General features: G+C 39.4%; 1 protein-coding gene across 1 annotated transcript in view; it reads left to right on the forward strand.

Moving 5' to 3' along the window:
• C9 (complement C9) overlaps positions 1 to 5,848 on the forward strand; it is a 29,932-nt gene extending 24,084 nt beyond the window's left edge. The window contains exons 9-10 of the mRNA XM_004583777.3: positions 3,788 to 4,016; positions 5,511 to 5,848. Of these exons, the coding sequence (XP_004583834.2) occupies positions 3,788 to 4,015 (228 nt within the window). The 3' untranslated portion in view covers position 4,016; positions 5,511 to 5,848. The remainder of the gene's footprint in view (positions 1 to 3,787; positions 4,017 to 5,510) is intronic.
• The last annotated feature ends 8,626 nt before the right edge of the window (positions 5,849 to 14,474 follow it).

Here is a 14,474-nt window from a genome sequence, read left to right on the forward strand (position 1 = left end):
TTCTTGAGTAATATTGGTTTCTAGTGTGCTTTTCTGAAATGTCTATTTTTGCTATTCAAATAATGCTGACCTCATAAAGTGAGTTCAACACTTTATCTTAACCAAAAGGCCGAGAAACAATATAAAGTAAGTTCAGACATGATTGTTTTCCCCTCTGTGTTGTTGGAGTGATTTTTTTAAATTGTGTTATTTCTTTCTGAAATATTGAGTCAGACTCTTCCGTGAAGCTGTTTGAGCTTTCTTTGTTAAAAGGATTTCAAGTATAAATTCATGGCTTTAAATAGATACAGGACAAATCAGAGTAAACAGGCCTGCTTATTTGAGTTTTTGCAATTTCTGTAATTCAAGAAATTTGACCATTTCATTGCATGCCTAGATTTCTGTCTGTAAATTTTGTAGGACGTTGTTCTTTGATTGCTTACATGGTGCTGTGAATCTTGTTTTGTGACCAGCTGCTGGTTCAGCAATTTGATTGATCATGTCTTTGAGGCAACTTTCTGCTTTATTGACTTTGGTCCTTTATTCCTTCTTTTTAATTTCACTGACGTCTGTTCTTATCTCTCTTATTTCCTCCCTCCTGCCTTGGGTTTCATTTTTTCCTTTTTTTCTAATTTGTTAAACTGGATTCTTGTCTAATACAGAAATTTAGTGTCATAAATTTATCAAGTACTTTGCTAACAGTGTTCCCTAAGTTTTGATATGTTGTGTTTTCATTATCATTCAACTTAAAATATTTTCAAATTTCTTTTGTGACTTCCTCTTTGATATGGGTTATTTAAAATCCCGTCCACTAATTTCCACACATCTGAGAATTTTCCAAGTGGCTTTCTGTTACTGATTTTTTTGGGTCTATGAACATACTTCATATCATATCCATTGCTTCCAGCTTATTAAGGTTTATCTAACTTCCTAGATGTGCTCTGCATGTAGTTGAAAAGCTGTGTGTTCTGTTCAGGTTTGATGATGTGTTCCAAAAATATCAATCAGGACAATTGGTTGATTCTTACTTTCTTTGCTTTTGCTCTTTCAACTATAAAGAGGGAACTGTTGAAATATCTAAATATGTTATTATTTCTCTGTTCAGTTCTCTCAGTGCTAACATATATTTTGAAGTTATGTTATTAGGTGCATATACATTTAGATTGTATGTCATATTAGCACAGTCTATCCTCACACACAGGATTCTTCTATGTGAATTCTCTTCAGTTGCTTCACAACCACTATGTGACCCATCCTTTGGTTTTGCAAGTTACAATCATTTCTATCTTTAAAGTTGTAATAATTCCCTAATTTCTATTTTAAGTCATAATGCACTGCTTATGAATAACTAAATATTTCAAAGTCTGCTGAAAGTCTAATAACTCAATTATTGGCATTCCTCAAGGCTCTATCTGTTTTGTGTTATTTCTGCTCATCTTATGTCATGACATTTTTGGTGTACCTAGTGATTTTTGTTATGGACAGAATATTACGCTTAAAACAATTTCTATGTGAGTTAGCTAGATGCCTGAGATGATTTTATTTTCCCCCAAGAACAATATGTGAGCATTTCAAAATATGTGTGGGGAGAAATGGAATTTAAAGAATTTTGTTACAAAGACTGAAATCCAGGCAGATGAGAAGTCTTTCAAAAGTTCATGAAAATGCACATTATGAAAGAACTTAAAGGGATTTCAAAATTTAGTTAGTTAGTTAGTCAGTTAGTTAGTTAGTTAGTTAGCTATTGAGAGTCAGAGAGATAGAAAGTGTTCCCATCAACTAGTTTGCTCCCTCCAAATACCCATGATGGCATGAGCTGGGCAGAAGTGAAGTCATTCCAGCCCATCCACCTGGATGGCAGAAACCCAATTAATTGGGCCAGCACAACCTGCTCTTTTCTGGGATCAGGGGCAGGGGATGCACTAATGAGAAGCTGAAATTAGCAACAAGAACCAGGCACTTCATTTAAGATGTGGGCATCCCAAGAGGCATTTTTGATTTTCAATATAATATTTCTAATTTACAGTATAGTCAAATGCTTAATGTTCCACTAAGCATATTAAAAGCAAAAAGACCACAGTTTAGGGCCTGGTGCAATGGCTCAGTGGCTAAATCCTTGCCTTGCACATGCCAGGATCCCAAATGGGTGCCAGTTCATGTCCTGGCTGCTCCACTTCCCTTCCAGCTTCCTGCTTCTGGCCTGGGAAAGCAGTGGAAGATGGCCCATAGCCATGGGACCCTGCACCTGAGTGGGTGACCTGGAAGAGGTTCTTTGCTCCTAGCTTCAGATCAGTTCAGTTCCAGCTGATGTGACCACTTGGGGAGTAAACCACCTGATGAAAGATCTTTCTGTCTCTCCTTCTCTCTGTAAATCTGACTTTCCAATAAAAATTAAACAGATCTTTTTTTTTTAAAGATCATAGTTCAGCAAGAGTAAAATAAGGGGCTTTAATAAGTAAATATATGTTTAATTTCACATACATAAACTTTAAAATAGTCACACATGGATAGAGGGAGAGAAAGAGAGACTGGAAAGATCTTCCATCCACTGGTGCATGCCCCCAGATGGCTACAGCAACCAGGACTGGGCCAGGCTGAGGCCAGGGACCAGGAATTCCATTCTGTTCAGATACATGAATATTATTGCTATGTTGCAGTTCGTAAGTATCACATACATGACTGTTTTCTTGAGCTTGATGGCCTAGGAACACTAGGCTTCATTATGTAGCCTAAATGTGTGAGACTATGCCATCCAAACTTGTATAAGTGCAATGTATGGAGCTTGCACAGTGACAAAGCCACCTAAGAACACATGAATCAGAATGTATCCTCTTCATTAAATGACATATAATTATAATACAAGTTCTTCTATACATGTTGTAATTCCTCAACTACAAGTACTTTGTATTTCTATAGGTAGTCATCACGTTGTGCAATAGACCTCCTGAACATTTGCCTTCCCCTAACTGCTTCTATATCCTTTAATCAGTATCTTCCCATTCCCACCTTCATATAGAAACTAGTACATTCTACAATGTGGGACTAGAATAGGTCTCTCTTAACACCTTCAAATCATAGCTCATAAGGAAAATGATTCCAAACTTTCTTGATTGTACTGTAAGGTATTTCTACCCAAGGTATTTGAGTTTGCGAGATAAATCATTTGCTTCCTTTTCTTTTAGTTTGATTAGATTTGACTTTAGATCTTGTCCTTCTGTACTGCAGGAAAACACATTCTTCATCCATTTGTCAGATGGAGTTCAGTCCTTCCCTGTTTCTAACACTGTACAGGAATCCTGATTCACATGTTCAGGATAAAGGAATAACCCATATGTCAGTCGTGAGTGCATCGCAGTCAGTCCTGATGACCTTACTGTTGAAGGTCACATGGTCACTAGAAGTCCAGTGCTTTCCATGTCTGCAATAAGTCTGTGCATAAGAATCAAGAAATAATATGTCCATCAATTATCTGATAAATTTATATCCTCAGTTACTTATTTTAAAGCATACATACCTATTATTTATCACATGCATCACAGTTTCTGCCTTAAACTCATCTGTGTGATGGCTTCATAAATAGCAGTTTCCTTCCCGCAACAATCGTGATCTCCATGAGAGTAGACATGACTAGCTCAGATCACTAGCATACTCTTACGAGATATCATATCTTCCAAAATAAAGCATTCAGTCAGCTAGCACTGAATTAATAAATGAACAAAATTAATGATTCAATAAACAGCATTTTACAAGTCTTGCAAAGACTTTACAAGTTGACAGACCTAACATTAAATGCCTTGCTTTCTTGCAGCTCTCCCCCATTTATAACCTGATTCCAGTGAAAGAAAAAGATGCACACCTAAAGAAACAAAATCTAGAAAGAGCAATTGGAGATTATCTCAATGAATACAGCACCAGAAAGTGCCTGCCCTGCCACAATGGGGGGACTGTGATTCTGATGGATGGAGGGTGTTTGTGTTCCTGCCCAGTTATGTTCAACGGGATTGCCTGTGAAAGCAAGAAGCAAAAAATGGGTTAAGGTGAGAACAATTTCTTCAATGTTAACGAGGACAAAATATGCAATAGGAGTTGTTTCATTTGAAAACTAGTTTTTGCATTAATTTGCACTTACTTGCTAGAGTACCTATGAAAGCAGAAGATAAAACTTGAGTGAACAGGGAAAATGGAAAAATACACTTTTATGTATCATTTTAATGTCTTCTTTGTTTAGATAAAATTATAATCACAGAGTAAATTGTAATTATATTAGTTTTAATTATAAACTAGCATAGCAGAGAAAGCTGGTTTTAGTTCTGGCTGCTCTACTTCTGATCCAGCCTCTTGCTAGTGGAGGACTGCCCAGGTGCTTAAGCCCCTACTCCCACACGAGGGACCTGAAGAAGCTCTTGGCTCTCAGCTTTGGACAAGGGTAGCTCATTGTTGCCCTTCGGAAAGTGAACCAACAGATGAAAGATCTCTCCCCGCCCTTCTGACTCTCTGTCTCCTTCTCTCTCACTCTCCCTCCTTCTTCTCCCCATCCACTGGATCACCCCCTCCAAATGCCTGCAATGGCCTGGATTGGGCAAGGCTGGAGCTAGGAGCTCCCCATCTCCATTTCTTGATTCAGGTCACACATTTTGTGTTTTGTAAATTTTTTAAAATGTCAAATTTCTTCCCACAGCCTACATAACATTTTACTTTGTAGCCAAAAATCTGCAGGTGTCCCTTTGCTAACTGAGCTGGGATGGTCCAACGTTTCTTTGCTGGTGAAATCTTTATGGCTGAATCTCATCAAGGTGTCTTCCAGGCATTCCTTTTACTGTGGCGTATTCAGTTCCACCTTCTCACCTAAACAGACCCTGGCCTTATCATGAAGTTGACAGTCCTAACACATCGTCTTCCCATTTTCCAAACCATTTCTTTAGCCCGGTGGGCTTCCAACTCTGCCTTCCCACAACCAACCCATCACTTGGCTTCATGCACCTGCTGTGTTCCCACTCCTTTGCCAGCGTCTCTCAACCTGATTTCTTATTAGATTTACCAGTTCAGCTTTTTTCCCTAAAAACAGAGATGAGAGGAAAAGCATCAAAACTAATATAAAATAAAACAAATAGATGTCTATCTCAGGCCAATGTAAACAGAACCTCTGGTGAATCCTACCAGGGCACGATATTTTTTTCTCCCACTTATTATAATCCATGGTTATTTTAATGTAGAACCACAGCTGAATAGCATCTATTCTAGGCACAGCATCCCTGATGAACCCTCCTCTAGTTTCCCCAGGGATCAGTTCTCTGTCCATACTCCCTTTGTACTTTCCCCTGTTCTTTTCCAGCACTAATCACCTAAACTCTCCCTGCACAAGGTGAATGTTTCTCTAGCACAGAAATAAACCTAATGTCTTAAACCACATTCTAGTCCCAGCACAGTGTGCTATGTCATGGTGCAACAGGGAGAAGAGGTGACTACATGGACAGACCCAAAATTGAAGACCTATGAATTATTCAGACTTGATCATCTTTTGTTTTCTGTAGAATTGTCATTCTCCAAATCCCCAGAATTGGAGCTGTTGAGTGTCCCTGGAATTAAACGGAAGAAAAAGACCCAGGACCTTCCAAAGTAAGCTCCTTCCCTGGAGAAAGTGCTCGCTGCCTTGTGGAAAGAAACATGCTTTCTGAAAACCTGAGCCAGCCACTAAAGGCTCCTCTCGCTTTGGTCGGTAATGCTTGTGTTGCTCCTTCCACTCCTGTAATGTTTCCACTCTCTGCTCCCTAACGAAGGGACACCAGTGAGCTGTGCCAGCACTCTTTTCTCCCACCAGCCACTGCCAGTCCTTTGCTAATAAAACAAAATTAAATTTAAAACAGAATGTTGGTTTCAAAGACTTTGAAGTAACTGCCAAGCTGCTTTGTATGATTAATATATTCCACAAGCTCCATGACCACAATTCAGAACTGTGCAATTTGACTCTTATTTATGTGAGTGGTGTTTTGTTTGGTTACTCATGTATATGTGCACACATTTGATCAGCAAATATTTCCACTGGGCACCTATCACATGAACAACTCTGCTCTTACTAGTTGTGCTGCTCCAGTTTGACTTTGTGTGCTCAAGGGGAAATGTGTGTTGTATTTGTGAGCCAAAACTATTAGGTTAAATCATGTGAAATTTCTTCTAATCATGTTTTTACCAGAAAAAAAAGCAATTTCATAAGGTTCAGTTTAACAAGCTTGATAAGTTAAATGAACCAGGTAAGACTATACACATAAGAAGCTAACTATAGGACCTGGTGCAGAAGCCTAGTGGCAAAAGTCCTCACCTTGCATGTGTTGGGATAGTGTATGGGCACTGGTTCAAATCCCAGCTACTTCACTTCCCACCCAGCTCTCTGCTTGTGCCTAGGAAAGCAGTAAAGGATGGCACAAAGCCTTGGGACCCTGCACCCATATGGGTGATCTAGAAGAGGCTCCTGGCAACTGGCTTTGGATCATCTCAGCTCTAGCTGTTTCGACCACTAGGGAACAAGTCAGCAGACAGAAGATCTTTTTTTCTGCTTCTCCTTCTCTCTGTAAATCTGACTTTTCAATAAAAATAAATAAATCTTTAAGAAAAATAGAAGAAACTGACTACAAGTAGGAAAGGAGGCATTTGGCAAAGCAAATTAACTGTCAGTTTGGACACCAGCATCCCATGCCAGCAGGCTGGGGTTCAAGTCCTCCCTCTGGCTCTTGGCTCCAGTGTTCTGTGGCCACAGATCTTGGGGAGCAGCAGCAGTGGCTCACGAAGTTAGGGTCCTGCCACCCAGGTGGACAATCTGGACTAAGTCCCTGACTCCTGGGCCTGGCCCAGCCCCAATCAAGGACATGTGAGGAGTGAACCAGAAAATGGAAGACATCATCTGTCTCTCAAAGCAAACAAACTCCACAAGTTCACTCACAGGAACTTAGGTCCTGTGTTTTTGGGTAAGTCTGAGAACTTTTTAAAACCAGGGGAAAAAAGGAGAAAAAAAAATCTTAATATAAAAATTAAAATGTAAAATCCATATATATATGTTTAATTCTCGATGTGTTATGATAATCCCATTTGCTTTTTAATGAACATTTTGTTCATGTATAAATGTTGCTAGCTTTCCCCCATCACAAATTCTAAAGACTGCACATGACTAGAAAAATAATAAGATATTTATAGGCCAATAATTTCAAAAATACAATTTGAAAAATAGCTTAAAGTGCTTTTATTAGCAGAGACAAGGATTGTTGGGTATGGTATGCCTTTTAATATGTTATAAATGATATGGAGATCATCTTTTAAAGACCAAAGTGCTCAAGTCCTTTGGAGTCTTAGAGCTTGCCATAAGTTTGATGCCCTGCCCTGCAAAACATGGAATGAATCACAGAAACATTACTGTTTGCTAAATGTACGTTAAGGGCTGACCTCTGCTCTTAATCCAGTATGGAGGGCATTTGATGTGGAATACCTGGAGTGAGGAGGTAGTGTTAGAATACCTGCAGAGACACCTGACCCTCCACCCTTTGTGAACTACAAACATCCAACAGGGGAAGAACTAAGCTGTGGGGCCAGTGAAATGTGGCTGATCAGAATCCTCTCTCCTGGTGATGGCATGACCAGTCCAGGTGCACACCGCAAGGGCCTCAGTCCTCCAAAGAGGGCATTCTGGCTGAGCATATCCACCAGGGTGCACCATTGAGACACCACAAACTTCCCTGCAGTAACCTGCCCAGAGAAGTCTCTAAGCTTAGACCTGGGAGAATTCACTCTCCCTTAGAAGGGATAGGGACCTCATGGCAGCAAGTGCTAAGGGCTCAGCTCTGAGAATTTGCAGAAAGCAGATGTAGCTACAGCAAAGTGCAGTGTGTAAGTGGAGTTTCAAAGAAAGGGACATTTGGTGGGGGACAATGGTCCTCTGAGGCTTCAGATTGTCACACTGAACTGCTATCAACTGAAGCCATTTTCGAAAAGAGTTGGAGAAGCTCGGTGGGTAAAATTGGTAAGATCAGCAAAGGTGGCTTCAGAGTTGTGCCTTTTCATATTAAAAAGTCAGACTGCTCTGTTCATTCTGCTGATGACAGAGTTGGCACACGCTGCTCAACTAATTAAAGTTCTAGGCGAAGGTCAACGTCCTCACTCTGACTTTAGACCATCGTCTTCCTCCTGAAGCCCTTTTTGTCATGTGACCCAACTCTAGCAGCTCCTGAGTCAGTCTCCCAGTAGGTTTTTATGAAAAACCACCTGAGTAATCTCAGTTCATTTCTTTCTTTCTTTCTTTTTTTTTTTTTTACGGTTTATGTATTTAACTGAAAGGCAGTTACAGAGAGGGAAAAAGGAAGAGGAACAGACAGAGATTTTAGCCACTGGTTTATTCTCCAAATGGGCACAACAGCCAAGGCTAGGCTGTGTCGAAACCAAAATCCAAGAGCTTCTTCTGGGCCTCCCATAAAGGGTTCAGGGGTGTAAGCATTTGAACCATCTTCAGCTGCTTTCCCAGGCAAGTAGCAGAAAGCTGGATTGGAACAGGAGCAGCCAGGATTCAAGCCAGCATCCATGTGGGATGATGACATTACAGGTGACAGTTTCCCCTGCCGTGTCACAACCCTGCCCCTCAGCTAATTTTTTATAATGAAACAATTTTTAACATATATATATATATATATGTTAAAAATTGTATGTTAAAAAATTGTATATATGTATATATATATATATATATATATATATATATATATATATATATGATTCACAGGACAGGGAAAAATCTATCACTTCGCTTTCCCCAGTCTACCCTTTCACCCCTATTTTAAGTCCATTACCTACCACTAAGTTAAGAACAGCAAGATGGCACAAGAGAAGAGAATGGTGTGCTATCTTGAGTTACTAGCGTCATTTGTTTAAGATCTTCATACCTTATTTTTTTTTTAAAGCAATAAATAGTAGGTGTTAGTAGTGTAAAAGCCTACTGATCTAAATCTTTCCAAGTGTTAACTTGGATCCTAGACAGCCAAGAAAATGAAGTTAAAGCACTGAGGAGGAGCTGGTACATGGCAAGGCAGTGCTCTCTTCTAATACAGGTTCAGTTTAACCTCAGAAATCTCTTTTTTCAGGTCCAAAGGCTTTGAATACAAGATTAAGATGCCAACAGAGTTCATGTTTTGCATTTTAATGTATTTTTATTTTGAATTTTGAATTATGTGGTACAGTTATGTAAAGGCTGGGATTCCCCCCAAATTCCCACCCCCCATCAGATTTTTCCCATTTTGTTACAATAGTGTAGTCCTTCATAAGGAATTATGAGTGTGTGCATTTTTCAGCCAGGTTGTATTGCTGTTGGGTTGTAGAAGATCTTCTGGATGTTAGTCTCTTATTAGATACTTGCATTGAAAATATTCTCTCTCAATCTGAGTATTATCTATTTGCGTCCTAGGTAATGTTCATTTTTTAAAAGGAAAAAGTTTAGACATTTGTTTTTAATACAAACAAACAGAAAGACAAATTTCCCACCCACTCCTCAAATGCCCATAGCTTCAAGCCAAAGCCAGGAGTCTAGAACTCACTCCAGGCCTCCCACGTGGGTTTCGTTTATCCAACAATTTGAGCCATTACCTCCTGCCTCCCAGCATGCACATTAGCTGGAAGTTAGCATCCAGAACAGGGCTGGGATTCAAACCTGGGTACTCTGATATGGGGTACAGGCATCCCAAGCCATTTCTTAATTGCTGGGCCAACCACCTACCCTTTGATAGTATTCTCTGATTTACACAAACTTTTTAATATTAATTAAGTTCAATATGCCTAGTTTCTTATGTAATCAGTATCATCTTGAAGAACTCATTGGATCTAAATGTCAATAACAGGACACTTTTCTCCAAGGTTTTCTGATAAATGTTTTATAGCTTTTATTAGCTCCTCTCTTTAGGCCTTTGTATCTTTACAGTGTACAGGCAGGTTTCAAATTCTTTTTTGCAAGTGGCTATTCAGTTTTTCCAGCATCATTTGCAATGATTAATAATTTTTTAAGCCATAGGCTAGTCTCTGCTCTTTAATTAGCCAGTAGGGACAAATGAAAAGAGGGTAGTAACATTGAATAGAATCATTAGACAAGTTACATTCTAATAAATCAGTTCTTAGTTCTTCCAGTAACATCATTAGCTAGTAGTAGTGTTTAATAGTAGCATTATGTATCAAAATGTACTGTGGAATTAAAAAAAAAGAAACATCCCTGCTCTTATGACCACAATGGCTGTCACTAGGTTAAATGCTGGTAAGGATACATTTCAGGTGATTTTGTATTGAGGAGAGTTTTCTGTCTAAAAACCTTAAAGTGAACAATAGGATCAAAAATGAAGAGTAAGCATAAATAATTTTAAATGGAAAGAATAGATCATTCTAAGGGAAGAGAAAGAAAAATCAAGGAAAAAAACTAAAATCAAGAGTTGTTTTAAAATGGGCTGTCTTAAATAACTTTGAAATCATATTCTTTAATACCAAAAATACATATAAGGCTTCCCCAACTATGCTGTAATGGAAATATTCTACTTTTAAATTAAAAGGTTGGAGGCAGGCATTTGGCACAGCACTTGAGCTGCCCCTGGGAACACTGGTCGCTCATATCATACCCTCCAGCTACTCTGCCTCCAATTCAGCTTTGTGCTGGTGTGCACCCTGGTTGACCATGGTGAGACTAAGTGCTCGGATTTCTGCCTTCCACACAGGACACTCATTGAGTTCTGGTCTCCTTGCTTCAGCCTGGCACTGTCCTAATTGTTGCAGGCACTTACAGAATGAACCAGCATATGGAGGATCTCTCTGTGTCCACCCCTCTTTGTCTCTAACTCTATCTTTCAAATAATGTTAAAATAACAATTTTAAAAAGTAAATCAAATGAAAAGGCAGACTAGGACAATGAGCCCATTTGCACCTGCTATTAATTGGACATGAAAGGGGAAAGAATTTAAGAAATGGGAAGTGATCAGTTTCCCCTTTGTCATGTTCTCTGGGTCTGTAAAAATTCCCTTTGTTTTCAACATTTATGGACTCATCTTCCTGTTGGCCATGAAACTGGGAATGAAAGAGAGAAAGTGGGAAAGAAGGAAGGAAGGGAGGAAGGGAGGAAGGAGGGAGGGAGGGAGGAAAGGAAAATAAGAGAGTAAAGATAGACCCTTGCTTCATATGGGATGTTCCATATATTCATTAAAGGAGAAAGTGTTGTTAGTAAATTCACAAAAACATAACCATCCCCATGAAGCTGTGTGTCAATTAAATCACCTTGGCTCGGAAAGCCAGCCAGTTGAATGGGTTTCCGATCAGATTCTGCTTCTGAGAAGAACATGCAACCTTCCAAAGGGTGAGAAGCTAAAAAGATAATAATGGAAACCACGAGAAGAAAATAGCAGGACTGAGCAGACCCACAGAACTTCGTGAGTTCCCAGAGAACCAAGAAGAGTTAAGATACAAAATTTGGCCCTAACTGCAAAGGAATACAAAACTATATAAATAGAATTCTTCCATAAGCTTTGACATTTCCTCTGCTCTTCTATTCAATTGGCTTAATAAAAGACTCCTGAAGGAAACTGCAGATTATTTTCCCACTGTCCAAGTTGAGTAGTTCTTTTATAGAACTCTTCTCTTTCTGGAATTGGTTGTAGGTTGTCAGAAAAATCGTCCTCTGCCGCACTCCAGTGTAAATACAATTCAGTTATCCTATAAAAATAGAATGAGTGCTCTGCAACTGAAAAGTGCGTTAATTCTTTGCTAAAGTTATCATTTCCAGGTCACTGATGTTCTGAAAAAAAAAATGAAGACCAGTTTTCATCCAAAAATAGAAAGTCCATACACAAAACAGTTCATTTTGTGTTTAAAACAAACAAAAAAAAAAAGTGCAAGAGAAATGACCCAAATCAAGCTCCCATTTCCTGCTGCACAAGGCCTCCTTCCTCCCCCATGCACGCAACTACGCAGCTCTCTTCCCTGGTCCTCACATAGCCAAGCAGGACCACTAGCCTTCGCTTGAAATTTATTAACTTTGTGAGTCTGAATTGCTCAAATGCTTTTTGATAAAAAGAGACACGTTTACAAAACACTGCGGTTTTAACTGACTGGTGTCTCGTCTGGAAACTTGAGTCATCTAGCACGCCTGCTCTTTGAGTCCGTGGATCAAAGCGCAGCAGTGTAGTGAGCAGCTCATGTTGCTTGGCGTGACGTTAGGTATGGATTCTCTTACCCATCATTGAATGCCTTTAAGGGAGGCTGGACAAGTGCAGTCTTAGAATATAAAGCACATATTGTATTCATCAGATTATAAAGAGAATTCATGAACCCAAACAGGTTTGTTATATATGTTTGGTGGGGGGGCAAGAGAAATATATGAAAGATGGTTCTTGTTTAAAAAGTTGCAGATGCAATGGGGGAGCCAATAGAATGCATCTGATATGTTTTAGAGAGCTGTAAAAGGCAAATATATTAAAGTGCTTCCTTTGAGGCCAGCAACGTGGAAGTCGGTGAGCGTGAAACAGAGAAGCCTTCTTAGAGGAGGTGAGTCTCTTTACCCCTGTGCTCTGACAGATCCTTACCCAGCACAAAAGGAACTTCAGAAAGTTTGTGCGGAAGACGTGAGTGACACTTGTGATGCCTGAACTTCCTATCAGAGCCTGGGACAGAAGCCTGCCTTCACTTCCAACCCAACTTACTGTTACTGACCTGAGCTGTGGTAGCTCCTGTCGCTCGTGGGGGAAACCCAGAAAGAGCTTCAGGCTCTCATTTTGGCCTAGCCCAGTGGTGACCATTGCAGTCATTTGGGGAGTGACCCAGTGGATGAAAGATCTCTGTGTCTGTTTCTCTGCTGCTTCTTGGTCTCCCTGAGATTCAAATAGATAAATTTTGTTTTTGAAAGTTTGTGAAAATAGAATTTCAAGATAAATACATTTGGGTACAAAAGAACTGAAATCCATACTTGGGAGGGTGCAAAAAATTCATGGAAAATGCGTTATTTTGAAAACTATCGATTTCAAAAAATATACCAAAATGAGCATCTTACAATCCCATTTTCCATAAACTTCTAAAATTTGTAAGTTTTATTTGTTCATTTGAACAGTAGAATGACAGAGTAAAGGGGCGGGGTAAAACAGATCTTCCCTTTGCACCACTCCCCCAGTGCAAGCCATAGCCAGAGCAGGGCCAGGCCAAAGGCAGGAGATGAGAGCTCCATCTGGGTCTCCTACGTGAGAGCTAGAACCCAAGTACTGGGGTCTTCATCTGCGGTCTCATGTGCTTTAGTAGGAAGCTGGATCAGTAGCAGAGGGGGGACTTACTCTTGGACACTCTCAATATGGGATAGAGTCTTTTTGAAGTCCATTGTATCAGTGTTGGTCAAATAGAGAATCATTCATTTCTTCTCTAAAAAGTTAGTCATTTGAGTTAAACAGATGACATTTTGTTTATAACTTTCTAACCTTTCATACTAAAAATTTTAAATATTCTTTTAAAATGCTGATATGAGATACAGAGTATCCTTTCAAAGATGGGTCGGTAGGATACTTGCATTTGATTAGTGCTCTCTTGTTATTTACCTGTACATTTAACAAGATTGCTTTCCTCCAAGCACCCAGAGCCCACAGTCTTCACAGTCTCCACCCAGATGCCTACCAGAGGGTTATACTCACTTCACTATTGCATGAAGAAGTACAGTTTTCCAGAATGAAAATTTTCGGAAAGAGAAGGTAGGCTCGGTTAGTTAAAGAATTACAACCACTTTTGCATTCTCTGAGCTGCTCTCTGCTGCTGCCGGGAATACCTGCAAGGCACCGAGGCACAATGCCATCACTATGCTGCCTGACATCGCTGTGGCATTTCCTGTCTCCACTTCCTGTTCAGCGACTTGTCAACCTAATTGACATTACAGGAAATATATTCATATGTGAAATTTCACGTATATGTACTTAAAAGCAAAGTAGTTATCTCCAAAAACTAAAACAGAAACCTATTGATGGCTTATCAGTTAAAGTTGGGAGCTTCAGCCCTTACCGTTCTTTTCCTACCCCAAATGTTGTTCATTCACACATGAGAGACTGTGGAATTTATTTGCATAACAACCCCAAAACTACTCTAATCTGCACTAGTAATTAAGCACAAACTGAAATAAACATCATATGAATGAATTAAAGATCTCATAACCAGAGATTTGTCTAATCAGCTCTATTGTTAACTAAACAATTGCTAGATTTATTTATTTCTTTCAGTCTATTGGCACAGAGAGAAAAAACATAATCAAGAATGAACAATTATTATGTAGGACTGGTGAAAATATATTGATAAATTTAACAGTGACTAGTGTCATAGTGTCAAGATCATTTCTGTTTACAAGGTTGGTCTAGTGATCTGTTCACACAACACTGGTATGGATCAGCTGCTGCTCTTGTAGGGTTTGAATTTCCCAGTGTGTTTTTGTCTTTGAACCACCTGGCAGCTTTATCAAGTACTGATGTCTGGCT

Source organism: Ochotona princeps, chromosome 23 (genome assembly GCF_030435755.1).
Source record: "Ochotona princeps isolate mOchPri1 chromosome 23, mOchPri1.hap1, whole genome shotgun sequence".
Lineage (NCBI taxonomy): Eukaryota > Metazoa > Chordata > Mammalia > Lagomorpha > Ochotonidae > Ochotona > Ochotona princeps.